The sequence below is a fragment of the Dryas octopetala genome, chromosome 7, assembly GCF_963921425.1.
Source record: "Dryas octopetala chromosome 7, drDryOcto1.1, whole genome shotgun sequence".
Lineage (NCBI taxonomy): Eukaryota > Viridiplantae > Streptophyta > Magnoliopsida > Rosales > Rosaceae > Dryas > Dryas octopetala.
The window spans coordinates 10,263,172-10,278,749 of record NC_141372.1 but is presented as its reverse complement, the minus strand read 5'-3'; the positions used below and the strand labels follow the sequence as shown (position 1 = coordinate 10,278,749).

The window sequence follows — 15,578 nt, the reverse complement described above, 5'->3', positions numbered from 1 at the left end:
TATATTAATGGACCGTATATAAGGAATTTGCTACCATAGGAACGTTCGAAATATGCAGGCACATTTTTCACAATTGAATCGACAGATTCACCCATTTCTATTATACGATATAAATTTGTACCATTGAATCGACAGATTCCCCTATTTTTATCATAGAATACAAAATTTATAGGCCATTTGATCTGTCTGCATACCATGGTGGATATATTCTTCCACTTGCATACGTACTTCACCCATCACAATCATGAATAGATGATGAACCAAAGAAACATGAATGACATTCACACTTTAACAGGGAGATCTAATGAACTGGTGCTTCAATAAGTAAATTATACATTAATAACAGTGACCCAAAAAGGAATAATGCTACAGACATCACAATAAATCTCAAAAACTTTTTAAAGTATTCATATTTGATTCCATTACAAACTACATTTAGTGCAATTGTTTATGCCTCTAGTATTATTGTGGTAATTACAGACGCTCTCTCATCCCATTGGTTGATTATATAATATGGAAAGTACTTACATGCTTTCATAGCTCACTGCATATATAAGCAGGCTGAGGATGGCTGTTCCTTATTGGTGATCTGATTCTGAACTACTCCAAAATTAAAACTACTTTACTCGTCCCAGTGGCATGGATATGCATTTCTAGATTTCAACAAAAAGATGAAGAATAATCTTGTCCTAGATAGAAAAAAGCCGAATCCTTGAATTCAACCAGCTTCCACATATCCAAGCCATTTGAAAAATTCATGGGCAAGCAGCTTCAGATCGGAAGTCATGTCATCATTTTGCTTCAAGAAGAATTGAGGAGAAGGGGGCCATGTTGTAAGTGCCTTCAATGCCTGGGACTCCTTCAAGCACGATGTCATTGGGAGACTCAAGATTAGTGTCCACCTGCAATTCAACAAGGCTTGCTGTCAGTTGACTTGTCTGGAAATCTATAATAACAATAAAGTGAAGAAATGAACACAAAAAAGATTTGAGTATGTAAAACCAGAAACCTCAAACAGTATGGAAAGCATAACATACAAGTAGGAAGCACAAAACAATGAGAAAGATAGGCTGAAGGTTATGTAAAGTGAACTAAAAAGGGCATGTTCCAAGCATCAGCAATGGGGGTAACAAACAGTTGTCGAAAATGCGTGATTTTACTGTATTAAAAATTATTTTAGCAATAGCAAGGAAGTGAATAAAACAAAGGGGATGTGGCATGCAGGATGGCAATAAGAAATGAAAGATACGCAAGTGGCAATCTATAGTGCTTTTCCAAAAGCACTGTACATTGCAGAATATGCAGGTTATCAGTGAACATCAGCTATGTATTAGAAGTGGGAAGGAACCAACCACACGAAACCATCTCCTCTTTACTGGCGGTGCAGGTATTGGAACTTTAATAAAGTAATCATGAGCATTGAATGCCATATAGATGTCTCCTCCATTGTTGTCATGAAACCTGCAAAACAAATATTTGACAGAAATGTTGCACAAAAACATTTAGATTCAAAACCTTGCAGTTCAGTTTATGTTTCTAATAAATCCAATTTAAATTTTGTTTAGTACCCTTCAGTCAATTTTATCCTCTTACATCTCCTTCGATTTAAGATAAAACACTTTTTAAAAGTCAACTGCTGCAAACAGAATCAAACAGTGATTTTGATCTTATTTAATTAGCATGGAAGGGATGAGTCATCTAGCCAACATCTCTCTGTGGTAATGTTGAGCTATCTACCTTAGCTCCATCACAGCGAGATTTGGGGTCAAGAAAGGTAAGACTAAGAAGCCATAAGGATTAACAATCAATAATGTAATATGATATTGGGCATCTCCAACCAAACCATAGCTAATTTCATTTATACCCTCAGTTTCAACTTCCAATGCAAGGGGCCTTAAACACTATCTGACGGCAGGACACTTATTGAAACCTGCTGACAAGTGGAATCTAGGGGAAAGGAAAATGCATTGTCTCAATGACTTCAGGACATTCTATAAAAGCCTATATCCAATAGAAGAAAGAAAAGGAAATGAATCATAACAAGAAGAAAAACTGGAAAACACAAAATGCTATGCAGCTGCTATGGGAACAAGACCAATGCTGTGCTGTTGGCAGAGGGGAAGGAAAGGAGGAAATATCAGCTTCTTTTCTATGTGGTAAGTATCTAACTAAACACCCATGCTCGTACAAACTGTCTGAACATGAAAGGAAACAGCCATCATATAAGCTCAAAACCATATCAGGGACCAAAAACCATCTAATGTATGGACTATTTGAAGCAAGGCATGATCACCTTGATAAATTATTCACACACTTTTGTTGCTAATTCAATAAGCATGATTGGGATGCCAAGGCCAAATAGCCCTGAAAATACTGGGTACTCCCCTGGTGCAAGATCTTGAAAACAAATCCAAATTTACTGTATCAAATATCTATCTTTTACTAAGAAGATAGGTGTAATTACTTACGTAAATGCCAGGAATTTGCTGTCATAATTGTCCCAGTTGTCTTCATGCCATGTCACATCATTCTGCACAAATGAAGTGTTTAATGAGTTGTAGAAGTGAATGCTTACGTTAAATTTAAAAGCATGGATGCACCAGATATAAGACAAAAGCAAAGGGGGATTACTTTTTCAAGAAATGTATCGCGACCAAATACATGACGTGTTTGTCGAAATTTTATCACCTCACTGAAAAACCTGAAGTGATTATTCTTCCGTGCCTCCAACTGCCATGCCAAAAGATTATTCCATGCCATAGATTAAAGCTGGAAGAAACCATAACAAAAAAATATTTACCTGTCCCCACTGGAAATGGTTAATAGCAGTATCGTGTCCATAACTGTTGTTATTCCCATTTCGCGTATGCGCATATTCATCCCCCATCAGCATCATTGGTGTTCCCTGGTCATAATATTCAGTCAAAAAATTACATCAGCACTAAATGCTCACTAGTGGCATATCACAACTTAAATAATTAGGAATGTCAACTGCAGCTAGAATACAAAAAAATGAAAAATGTTCTAGCAAGAGTACAGGGTCGGACAGGAGGGGGAATTTTAAACCTATTTACTGCCAATCAACAAGCATGAGAGAACCAGCTACAAGAGGCATAGCAATTTTTAAATGATACCAAAAATCGGAAAATAACAAGTAAAATCTGAATTCTGAAACCATATCCAAACTTGACAAGGCTGATATAATTTCTCAACAATAATGGCGCAAATGAAAAGTAAGGTAACGCATGTTTATGGCACATAAAATAGCTTTTGAATAAATTTACCTGAGATATCATTAATGCCAAATGAAAGTTTTTCATTTGACGGGAACGTATAGCTTTAATAATAGAATCACCAGTTTCTCCTGTAGAATAAATATAGATAAATTAAAATTTTTCCTCATATGCAAATAGAAACACAAAAGATAACTACAAATCAATGCTGCATGGTTGGCTTTCCCGGCCTCCCTCCCTTTTCCTGCTTGACAATTAAGCAATGTCAGTTCAAGTGAACCAAATTCCTCCTGTTGCAAACTTCCTGGGATTTGACAGTTGACACCATAGATTCAGTTCCCAAGATTAACCCTTCCACCGACATGTCAACCTACCCAGAACATTTGTACGTATGTAGGTATGTATATATGTATCTTTGAGAGAGAGAGAGAGAATTTGTTCTTTATTTAAGCAGTACCCACTCATATCCTACACTGCATGATAATAACCGTGTGACCATTTAGATCCTGTGCTGGAAAAAATAACTCTTGAGAGGAGAAAATATGGAAATTTGTACTAAAAAACTGTCCAATGTCCATGACCCATTCAGGAGCAAGTTTGTCTCCTCTTCTTATACAATAAATGCACAACACTTAAAAAAGGCAATCATGATTTCTGCTCACATTTGATGTTTTCAGTAACCATGTATTTTTATGTAAAACTACAAAAAAGAGAGAGGATATATTAGTGTTTGTACATTTACATGATCACTAGTTCACCACTACATGATACAATCATAGTTAATAGTAATTGTTAATCAATTTTCCAATAGTTGTAACAATAAATTAAAACTTACACTACCTAGACATTGAGGAAGATAGCCAAGATGAGTAAAAACAAGACCAGATCTACACCTATGCTTTTGATAGACCAAAGACATAGCACATGAACTTTTCGTCAGATTTAGCACCAGTACTACTCCAAGACTTTGCAATAGAAATAGAAAGACATTATTGGTTTTGTGCATTGTCTTGATTATCACAACTTGATACACCATATTTAGTAATAATTGTTACTTTAATCTCCCAGTATTTGTGACAAGAAATTTCTAATTCCCCCGTATTCTGAGTCTCTGACAGATAAATGTTACCCCATAATGGCATGACAATAAAAAAGATGCCATCAATTTTGAGGCCCCATAGACTTGACTACAAACTTCCAGTCCTCACAAGTTTTAATACATCAATGCAAAAAATATTATAAAATATATCTACGAGCATGCATCAAAGTTTAGCCCTACCTTCGCAACCGCAATTCCAGCTGAAATTATCATTACTTCCATCATTTCCACCTTCACCATTAGCATCATTGTGCTACAAAACCAACAATCAAGGGAAAGACTGCATGACATAGACTTCAATAAGGGACAAACTGATAGCTTAAAAATGTTAAAAGTACCTTCAAATTGTACGAAACAAGATCATATAGTGTGAATCCATCATGTGCAATAATAAAATTAACACTGTGATAAGGCTTGCGCTTATTCACCTGTGGAATGAGTGAAAACTATGAGAACATATAACAAAATAACTAGAGCTTGCATTAAATGCAGCAGTAACACAGATTCCTAAAAAAAAAAATTGTATTTGCAACAAAAAAAAATCTACAATTCTCTGCATTAAATGCAGCAGCAGCAGCAGTAACTGATGCAGACTTTCAGTTAAACAATTCTCTAGTAATAGAGAAAAAGATGGGAGCTAGATGTTTATTACTAGATAGACATTTAAGAGCAGCTAAAAGGATTTCACAGATTTTTATCAAGACCAAGTAAAACAATACAAAATCCACATTATAATATTGGTAGGTACCATCTTTAAACAAAATAAATAATATTTGTACTTCTAGGTTGTAAGATCAGGTACCCTAATACTCTACATCTTTCTATTATCCCTAGTGATGGACTTTAGGCAAGTTTTGGGGTACTGTAGAAACCAGAAATGAAAATACACATTTGATCATGTTCAGCATGAGCATGAGAGTACTTTTGTTGCATCACAATAAAAGGGTCTCAGTAAGAAAGGCATTTGGTACCAGTTTTAATCAATATAGTTTGTAGACAAAAGGATAATTTGTGAAAAAGAAAGATGTAGGGTCCCCTTAACATGAAAATATAAGGCATGCGGTCCTTTGGATTGTAATTGGTATATTCCCATTTCCAACTTCACTCCAACTTCACTGTGACAACAGAACTCGAAGGATATGTTTTCAATCCCAATAATGAATGATCCCATCTCCATGTTCAATTTTGTTGATTTTTTAAGCTGGGACAAATATCCCAGTTGGAATACAAAATTTAGACTATAAGGCCTGCTTAACAAGTTTGCATATTGAACATCAACAACTACCAAATTGATATTCATAAAACAGGGATATGATACTACCATAATATATATTAATGAAAATATCAATGCTTACTTTGTAAAGGTCGGCAGACCCAGAAACGCGAGTAGCAAAACTTCCTTTCATACCAGAGTCACCCTGTAAAAAGAAATTTAAATGAAAGATCTAAAACATAGAATACATGTGCGTGTGTATATATGTGTATATATAGGGTATTTCTCTTGTGAATAGTCTGGCAACCTAAGATGCTTATGTTGCCATACTGTAAATCTGGAGTTATGGACCACACATTCAGGTAAGAATCAACCTAATCGATGGAACAGATTCACAGCCTGGTTGCCAAACTGTTTGGAAAGAAAACACTTTGCATGTGTGTGTGTGTGTGCAATTTATAATGTAAATGTGCTTTCACCTCCACAAACCACGCAACTAGATTCGAGAAAGTGGTGCTAAGAAGGTACTAATAAAAAAAAAAGGATTAAAGCATGCCAAGCAAAAAGAGGGAGTAAAACTATAAATGCAATGTTGAAAGAAAGTCCATCTCTGTCAAAAGAAAGAATGAACTAACAAGCTTTTATTATTGAAACATATAAAAATTGAAGAATAAAATTGGCATACTAAAATTTATCCCATTGCATCAGTTTATGATAAAGCTTCAAACATCCACTGATCTAATTTAATGAAAACCTATTCAAATTTATACAAATCCTCTCATCAAATTTAGCTCTTTTCTTTTTTTCAATTGAGTAGAAATCCCCTCCAATCATAATCTATACATATACTTCAACGTTTATTGCTTTAACATCAGTGCTTAACTGTTTTTACTTTGCATTAAAGTTAACAAACTGGATAAGCTACAGACCAATCTAAGCTATATAATTGTCATCTCGTGAAAATACCTTTATAAATCTCCTTAAGTCATCACGATACTTCCCATTCCATTCGGCCCACCTGCATTGGAGGAATCCAATAAGTAATAAGGGCGAGCCATCCAGACTTCCACAGGCACACAAAGTTCTCTATGAACAAACTAGTTTATTAAAAACTTATAGAAGTAGAAAGCTGTGGCCTAAGTTGTCCACGGCATACATTACAATAAACCTGTAATTTCCTATCAACCATCCATAAAAAATACATATTTAATTGTTTCTCATTTTTATAGAATATTGGTTCAAAATTTCCATGTTTTTAAGCAAATTTCTGATGTTTCCATAATATCTACACATATTTCCAGAGGTATCCAAATTTTGGTAAATCCAAATTACTGATACTTCCGCTGGCATCGGCATTTTCATCCTTGAATAAAAATACCTCATCAACATATTCCTAACTGTAGAGACCACGAAGTAGTTCTTAAAAACAATATGAAGTGCATATAAACATGTTATAGTAGTAAAAGATTCAGTTATTGATGGAGACGATGAATTGAAACATTTTCCAATAAGTAAGTTTTATTTGCAAAACAATAATAAATAATAATAAAAAGAACAAAACTAGAGGTTATGTCCAAAGGAGACCAGAATAACAGTGTTTCCTATATAATTAGGACAAAATCTAAATTTGTAACATAGATTACCTGTCCCAATTTGGAAAACATCCAACAAGATAAAGACCTCCACAATCCCAAGGTTCGGAAATGATCTTACATCTTGATAGGATGGAGTCTTTGGCAATAGCCTGGTCCAACAAACAAAGCTAAGTCAATCCTCACAACTAAACTTCTAGAATCTTCATGCAATAACTAGAAGGCATGTCTGTATAAACTCAAAACTCACATACAGTGCGTTCATAGCAATGACCACAAACATGTAACTACAAGTAATAATGTATATCTTTAGGAATTCATAAAAAACCTTGATCTTGATATTAGAAATTAGATACATAGAGAATTTCTGTAGTTAAATAATTGTCAACCATCAAAACAAAAACACTCCGTAATCTTAATATTTAGTCTCTGTACACCCTCCCCCCCCCCCCCCCCCCCAACAAAAAAAAAAAAACACACACACACAAATACAAACATATATGTGTATGTTTGTATTTCTAAATAGCTTACCCTAATAAGTGGTGGTGCGCTAAGAGGAGTTCCATCTGTTCCCCGACAAAGAACACTGGCAAGGTCAAATCTAAATCCATCCACATGATATTCAGTGACCCTGAAAATGTGTAATAAAATAGAAAGTATGGAGGTTGAAATGAACAAGCTCTTCATTACATAAATCAACAAATAAAGACAATATATGCATCAATGAAATATTATATTAATCATTTTAAATAGTTTTAAGAGTCATTTTTGGTAAAAAAATTCAACTCTTTTCCCTAATCAAGGACACATTTAGGCATATTAATTCTGTGACAGTAAAAAAAAGGCACTTGGGGAGGAGGGGGGTGTTCTGCTCGAGTTAAGAACTTGTATGCCAAATATTATATTCGAAGATAAGCTTCTCGAGGATGACTAAAGAATTGAGTGGTCACTATCAAATTCAAACGATGGAATGTGTTATTGGTTAATGCAAATAGCTTAGTTGACTAGCACCAAACTGAAAACAAGCTTATGTAACGGAATCTGAATGCAAAGCCTTTTCACACTTCAGAGGTGTTGACAAAAGGGTAGAAGCATGGATACGATTAATATATCATTCACCAGATGAAAAGAAAATGCCAAAAATTTGAACAGGTGACTACAAAATAAGTTAAATATATATGTTGGACTCCTTAAAGAAAATAAATGTCATTAGCAATAATGTTAACCCATAATACTCTGCATGAACTGTATCCTTACCAGTGTCTTAAGCTGTCAAGAACGAGCTCCATGACAACAGGATGGTTACAATTTAATGTGTTCCCTGGACACCAACAAAATAAAAAACTGAGAACTTCATATTTTTTTTTTGTCAATGAGAACTTCATATGTTTATAATGATATTTTTCAACCTTTATTTAAGGGAAAAGGCAATTCTGTTTACTTACAGAACTCAGCAGTATAGTCCAAACAGTTTGTACTCTATCAAGTTTCCTTTATAGAAAAATAAATAAACCTTCTTCGGTGACGTATCAATGTCATATCAATATGGTATCAACACATCAGTACCACATTATACAAACATCCGATATACTTTTCCTTGCTTCATGCAATAACATACCAGCAATGAAAGACAAAATATATTTCACTTTTAATAAATGGATGGAAAAGAAACATCAGAGTTTCCATATAAGATAGAGAATTAATAGAAGATAGTAGAAAATTAACTTAATATAGAAGAAGACACTATTTAGAGGTAAAAAGACAATCAGGAAAGACATTTGAATTACCGCAGCCAGAGAAGTTCAGTAATTGGCCATTGTTGTTTAGGTCCAGCATGTAATAAACCTGTAGATGTAGGATGAATCATTCAAAAAAAAAATGAAGAAGAAGAAAATCTGATACAATTTTTTATTGAGAAAAATCCAGATATTTCAAGGGAGCCAAATATGTCCAGAGTCACAGGGGACCATATAATAATAAACTCGTATAAAAATAAGATCACAAAATAGAAATATCAAATTTCCATGTGGAAGTGGGATGACTGCTTCCCCACTCCTAGTGCATCCCTTTACTCCACCTCTGTGCTTGTGCCATCAAGTTTGAATAGAAAATGAGAAGATAGCAATGAAGTAGCTACAGAAAATTCAAATAAAAAATTCAAAACCATACAAAAACTAAGTTCCACTGAAGGTCGAAATAGAAGGACTAGAAACAGGGAGAGTCAATTCTTAGACTTGTTATCACAATTATTAAGTTATTAATTATGTCTTTCCTCCTCGTTCTCCTCAAAACATCTTACAAGGTAAGAAGTGATCCTTACCCATCTTACTATCTTAAATTTTTCAGTCAATCATCAGAAAATATAGAAACTACTTATACCGTTTTCCTGGCCTATGAACTTACATTTCACTAAAAGAATAAAAACTCATTATCAAAAGATAAGCAGAAAAAAGCAAACCACATTTGCAGTTCAGGTCATTGATACATTATGGTAATGCCTCCAAATAAGCATGAGTAATATCTCTGTTTCTAACGTCTTCAAAACATCTATTCTGAATCAGGTGCACTATACTGTTTGCATAAGGCAATAGAGAGTTTAGCTTCAAAATTCAGCATCCTAAATAGTTGAAACCTGTCCTTATTGGCAAAGCTCAAGTTTAGCTTAAATGATCCTTAGGAACCTGAATATTTAGGAAGGCCAAAAAGGACCATATCTCTAAGTTATACATTCACAGTCTTTTAGAAATCATAGTAAATCTGTTAGGAGGTGCAAGGTAATTTTTTTATTTGATGGCAGGATAATATAGCTGAATTATAGAGAATTAAAATGGATCTAGTGAAACCAAAGAGGCAACTCAACTCAGCTTAGCCTTAATCTCAACTGTTTGGAGATTGAAAACAGATGGTTGAAACATAAAAATAATATAACTAAAATCTTCATAACAGAAGAGTGACATCACCTTATTATCTATGCCACGAAATGAAGTGATATAAGGGTTGGCGTCATCAGCTTCATTTGTATGATTATAGACAACATCCAAAATGACCTGTACAAAAGATAAGGTTTCACTACTGTAATAACAGGCACTCTTGCAAATAGACGTAACTTACCTCTATCCCAGCACCATGCAGGGCTTTAACCATTTGTTTAAATTCCTGGGAAGCTTTAAGGGGTCCTCCACCAGCACTCGCGTAGCGGCTCATAGGAGCAAAAAAATTTATTGTTGAGTAGCCCCATGTATTTATCTTGAAAGCAAAAGAAACCATAGGCACACATTGGTAAATAAAGTAGATCACATGGCCATGGTGAGAGTTAATGCTTACATGCTTTAAAAGGTTGGAAAAGAACAATAGACAAATATTATTCAACTTTCAGTTTGTTAGAGTGAATTATGTAAAGCACAAAAACATATGGAAAGATACTGCAACATCTTGAATATCCAGCTTAAATTTCATTTGGAACCACCTGATGCATTCAACTTGTCGGTCATTAGCATCCCTATGTGGCTATGACTTAAATACTGTAGTCAAGTGACTATTGTTCTAACATAATTGTGCTTCACGCTGATTCATTAGCTGGATTTTTCTAACCACCCAGAGAAAGACGGCTCAAGCTGGATTTGTCCTCACATTTTTCTTTTCTTTTATTTATGAATATAAAAATCCATTTTTCACAAAGATAATCATCTGGGTTTTCATCCCTCAGACTATCAATCAGAGAGAGAGAGAGAGAGAGAGAGAGGTCATAGAAGCATTTCAAAGAAAATATAATAATTTAACAAAATCATTCCTTTTTTGAAAAAAATAGAATTACTAAGAGAAGCAAGAAGTTGCTATTTGGCTTCACCAAAAACTAGCTCTGTGTCCCCACTATTATTGTCATCTTATATTTATTGTATTGGTTTTCAAGCAGTTGTTTGTTCAAGTTTGAAATCATCCAACCACCAAACCATAAAACTCAAGGACTTGGTATATTATCCCTTAAGGAGCTCAGTGGGGAATGATTCCTGATCTCCAGTGGAATTTGAGTTTTTTCATAAGCCAATAGCTTTTGAGGTTTCAATGATGGAGTCTTGATTTTGCTTGTTTTAAAACAGTACATTTAAATCATTGCATGAAGAAGAGAAACTTTTAAATGCTCAAACAAGTTAACTACAGTCATGTGTTTTTTATTAAACATTTCAGTAAAAAAAAAAACATAGAGAAATTGGTTTAATTACCATGTGATCTCTAGGATTTGGGCGCCTCTGAAACTCAAACTCATCAAATTCAAAGACAGGCAGCAACTCCACTGTGTTGATGCCAAGCTCTAGAAGGTGTGGAATCTTAGAATTAAAATGGAGGGGAAAAAAGTCAGAGAAATCCAACATATCAAAATAATTAAATAGCTATTATTATATTCAAACAATGATTAATGGAAAGCGTATAACTCTAAGCACATTAGACGGTATATGTAGTTATTATTCATGATCTGTCATCAAAATGCCACACCTTTTTTTCGCATACAAGGGGAATCGAAAATGAAATTGCTAAAAACACATCCAAAATTGTTAGAAAATCCAAGGTAAATAAGGATTTGAGTTACAGGGAGTATTCAAATTATTGACTCTCAGGTATTGGGCTTTGTATCAAAGGATGGTCATTAGATGGATAGGTTGTCATTCATCTCAGTAGAATCACTTATTACCTTCTCAATCACACCAAGGTAGCTACCTCGAATATCTGGATCCAGACCACTGGATTCATCAGCTGTAAATGCACGAACATTCATTTCATATATAACAAGATCTTTCTGCAAAAACAGCAGCAAACACAAAGGTTGAGATGTAATAAGATGCCTTTGAATTCTACATTTAACTTAGAAAACAAGATGGAAAGTTCATTTGGCCAATAAAGAAATTAAAAAGATGAAACATCAAATTTTCATTTGGCAAATAAAAAATGAAAATGATAAAAGAGAAAGAAAGTGAGAATTACTTCAGATCACCCATGAGTACATTGAAAGCATATATTAAAAATAACAGATATATTTTCAATTATGAGTTTTCCCATCTAACCAGAAGATGTGATGTTGAGTAGAGGGAGAGTGGTAGAGAGAGAAAGGGAGAGAGAGAGAGAGGAACTATTAAATTTCCATCGTAGTGAACAAATTTGTGAAGACAACAATTTATCCTGTTTACTGCATGACAACAATACATGGCAACTTATTTACCTCAGGTATATCTGGAAGCTTGTAGTTGTCTCCCCAGTCAAAAGGCAAGCTATCAAAATCATAAGTTCCGAGAAATTGAGATAACTTGTTTCTGGAATCTCCAAAATACCGGCGACCTTCAACTAGCTTCGCATAAGGATCTATAAGCACAATGCTGCTGTCAAATCGATGCCCTTGATGCCAACCTCGTGGACCATCAATACGATAACCATAGAGAACGTTGCTCTGGGGCAAATCCTGTAGGATATTTCATTATCAAGACAACTACATCAACAGATACATTATCATTCTCAAACAAGAGAAAGAGAGGGAGAGGGATCAAGAGAAAGAGGGTAGAGCATGTTCAAGCTATGGAAAACTACAATTGTTAAACAAAGGACAGCACAAAGAAAGGTAGTGTTTTGAGCAACCTAAATCAAATACTACCTTGATACATATGTGCCAAATGTCACCTGTCTTGTTTACATTAGGATCCAAGACCAGCTCCGTCATTCCACCGTCCAGCCTTCCAAGATTTTCCCTGACCAAAATTATATACTAAAAGCATGAGTCTGGGGATAACTTAAGAGAGAGAAAGAGAGAGCGAGAGAGAGGAATTGGATATTAACCAATGAAAAAAATGGAAAAGCAATGTCACCTCTCTGGAAGTGATAAGCAAAGTGTGACAGCGGTTGCATGCTGTGAAAAAATGGCAAAATTGAGCCCATTATCAACCTCTGATACACCCAGCGGATAAGCTTGCCCTGGAAAAGTTTTCCAAGTTGGGCTGGTCTCTGACAGTGGGGGGGCTTCTTCCTATAATCGCAAACAGCGAACACATGAAATGTGGATTATTCCCACTCAGGCATGCTAAGAAGAAGAGGATTAGGGGAAGAAATCATTAATCAGTTTCTTTCTTTGAAATAGATGGAAATCACCACTGAATGATAGATATCTTAGTATAGTATTTTGTGAGATAAACTATTCTCTGTCTCATAATTTATTACATAATTTGAAAGTTTCATTCAAAAGATATGGAAGGTAAAATATATGGTCCTACATGATAAAGCAGTACCTCAAGAACACGTTCTCGAGCACGATTACCGTAAACATTAGCTGTATGCTTGACATGATCCTGGGTCTAACCTATGCCAAAACTCCAGCCATATAATTAGTAACAATGCAAAACTCAAAACATTTAGACTGATTTCATTGCATTATAGAACGATAAACATGCCTTTCTGGCAAGTCCTTGCTGATTGCTACCCGATGCTTGTTTACTCAACTTCAATCTAACAAAACATCAACCCACAAATCAACAATAACCCAATTGATTATTCACCAATCAAAATAGTACCATAACTCAAAAGTCAAAACCAGTCATTCGAGCTTAAAAGACACCATTTTGACCATGTATAATCACTATACTACTAAAACACAAGGAGTCACACTGCTACAAATACATTTAAAGGAACCCAAATGAAAATTGAACCCACTAAACTGAATATGCAAAAGAAATGAGGCAGAGAAATGTAAACAAGAATACTACCCCATGTCAAGAACAGGGGAAGCTACTGTACACGGGGCGCCATTGTGAGTTGAAAAAGGCGATGATGCAAAGAGAGGGAGTTTGGTGACATTTGAATCGTACAAATGAGGGGTGCGGAGCATCTTTGATCCTTCTAATTTGGTTGATAATGATATCACAGTCTCACAAAAAGTAGTGCGTGCAAGAACAGTTGTGAGCCAAAACAGCGAAAAGGGAATCGAATTTGAGAGTAAAGGAAGGAGCTTTATTCAGGTACCACATGGAGATGGAGTCTTGGGAGTTGGGAGTGGAAGAGTGGGAGTGAGAGTTTGTTACTGGGTTTCTGGGCATTGTCGGTAGTCGAGAGCGGAACAAAAGCAGGGTGCTTTTTTCACGTCTGCCACGTGAACGGATACGAGAGAGTTGGGTCGAGCACTCAAGCTTGATGCTACGCTTCGACACGTGTTCGTCAACCTCTGCCTTAAAATATCATACACTTTCTTGGATCTTCTTCTTCGTTTTTTCTTTTTCTTTTTGGCCTCATCTTTGTTGGATCTTCTGCCTCAAAAGGTCATAATATCTTGCTTTTTTTATTTTATTTTTTGGTGATGATAAAAGCTATTTGGACTATGAGACTATCTATTAATAAATTATGTCACTTTTTCACTTATAATCTTAATGACCTGAAGTTATTAATTAACTTAAATTATAATGTGTATAATTATTAAAAATTAAAATCTTAAATTCTAAAAAATAATCTTAAAATTGTACATATGTTATAATTTAAATAAATTGATAACACTACATCAACATATCACGTAATGTTACAATGAGATACAATAATTTTTCTTCTATTACACCTTTATATGTCATATAGCTACTGTTACCAACAAATGCATTTATCATAACCAGATTATGATTTGAGATATGTTTAAGGAATATAAGTAGTTTAAAGAGAAAAAAATTGTGATTTTGTATTGAAGACCGGGAGGTATGCAAAGCCCACATTTATATGGAAGAGCACAATGTTTAATTGTATAATTGTCTTTTAACAGGTAATCATTGAGTTATTTTGACCTTTTGGTTTTCAATTTTTTGATATGCAAGTCTTTATATAAATCAACTTTATTACTATTAATGCATGATATAATGGAACAAATGCCAAGCCCAATAAGAACAAGAGCTAAACCGCAACATGCAGCTGCAAAAACGCTGGTTCGCATGGGATGTCACTCTTTTAGCCTTCAAAGTTCAAACAATACATCCTCCGTAGAAAAGAAACTTGTTCCTATGACAGTACCAACACAACATCATGCCCATCAAATCACTAAGACCCTACCCACTTGCCATAATGTTTTCTTATTTCGCATTTATGTACTAAGTAATACCTTCTTATGGTAAATTGGGTTCAAATCTTCTACTTGTTTTTAATTTGAATTTGAATTTTAGTCTTATAAATCTGTATATGAGCAAAATAAGATTTTTTTTTTTTTTAGGGGGGATTCAAATCTCAAAATGATGTTAATCTAACGTTGAAAACTCATCGATCAAATGATACAATTAGCTTGGAAGAATAAATTTACCAGATCCTAGAGGGCCAACAGTTATTCTAGCATTGATTGATTGTTAGTTTGTACAAAGATATCAAAAGCTTGATCTTTTGTGGGAAAGGCCTCCAAAAATCCAGATCCTACTTTCAAGGCAGTCTCTTATCAAACTATG

General features: G+C 34.7%; 1 protein-coding gene across 1 annotated transcript; it reads right to left on the bottom strand.

Moving 5' to 3' along the window:
* Positions 1–305: 305 nt before the first annotated feature.
* ISA3 (isoamylase 3) lies at positions 306–14,254 on the bottom strand. The gene is made up of 24 exons (XM_086249856.1): positions 13,878–14,254; positions 13,566–13,620; positions 13,404–13,469; positions 12,987–13,144; positions 12,776–12,869; positions 12,350–12,586; positions 11,825–11,929; positions 11,358–11,462; positions 10,249–10,383; positions 10,098–10,184; positions 8,925–8,982; positions 8,395–8,458; positions 7,669–7,768; positions 7,189–7,289; positions 6,512–6,563; positions 5,688–5,750; positions 4,671–4,760; positions 4,513–4,585; positions 3,285–3,364; positions 2,801–2,905; positions 2,632–2,730; positions 2,469–2,530; positions 1,353–1,461; positions 306–902 (listed from the first exon to the last, which is right to left on the bottom strand). The coding sequence occupies exons 1-24, from the start codon at positions 13,997–13,999 to the stop codon at positions 792–794; spliced, it is 2,331 nt and encodes a 776-aa protein (XP_086105982.1). The 5' UTR covers positions 14,000–14,254; the 3' UTR covers positions 306–791.
* Positions 14,255–15,578: the final 1,324 nt, after the last annotated feature.

What these genes read in the sequence shown, in the direction of transcription:
- ISA3 (XM_086249856.1), bottom strand. Translation starts at nt 13,999, where the DNA reads ATGCTCCGCACCCCTCATTTGTACGATTCAAATGTCACCAAACTCCCT. An exon ending in TCCCCTGTTCTTGACATGGG is followed by an intron (nt 13,621 to 13,877) that starts GTAGTATTCTTG and finishes ATGTTTTGTTAG; the next exon opens with ATTGAAGTTGAGTAAACAAG. An exon ending in TGCTTATCACTTCCAGAGAG is followed by an intron (nt 12,870 to 12,986) that starts GTGACATTGCTT and finishes AATTTTGGTCAG; the next exon opens with GGAAAATCTTGGAAGGCTGG.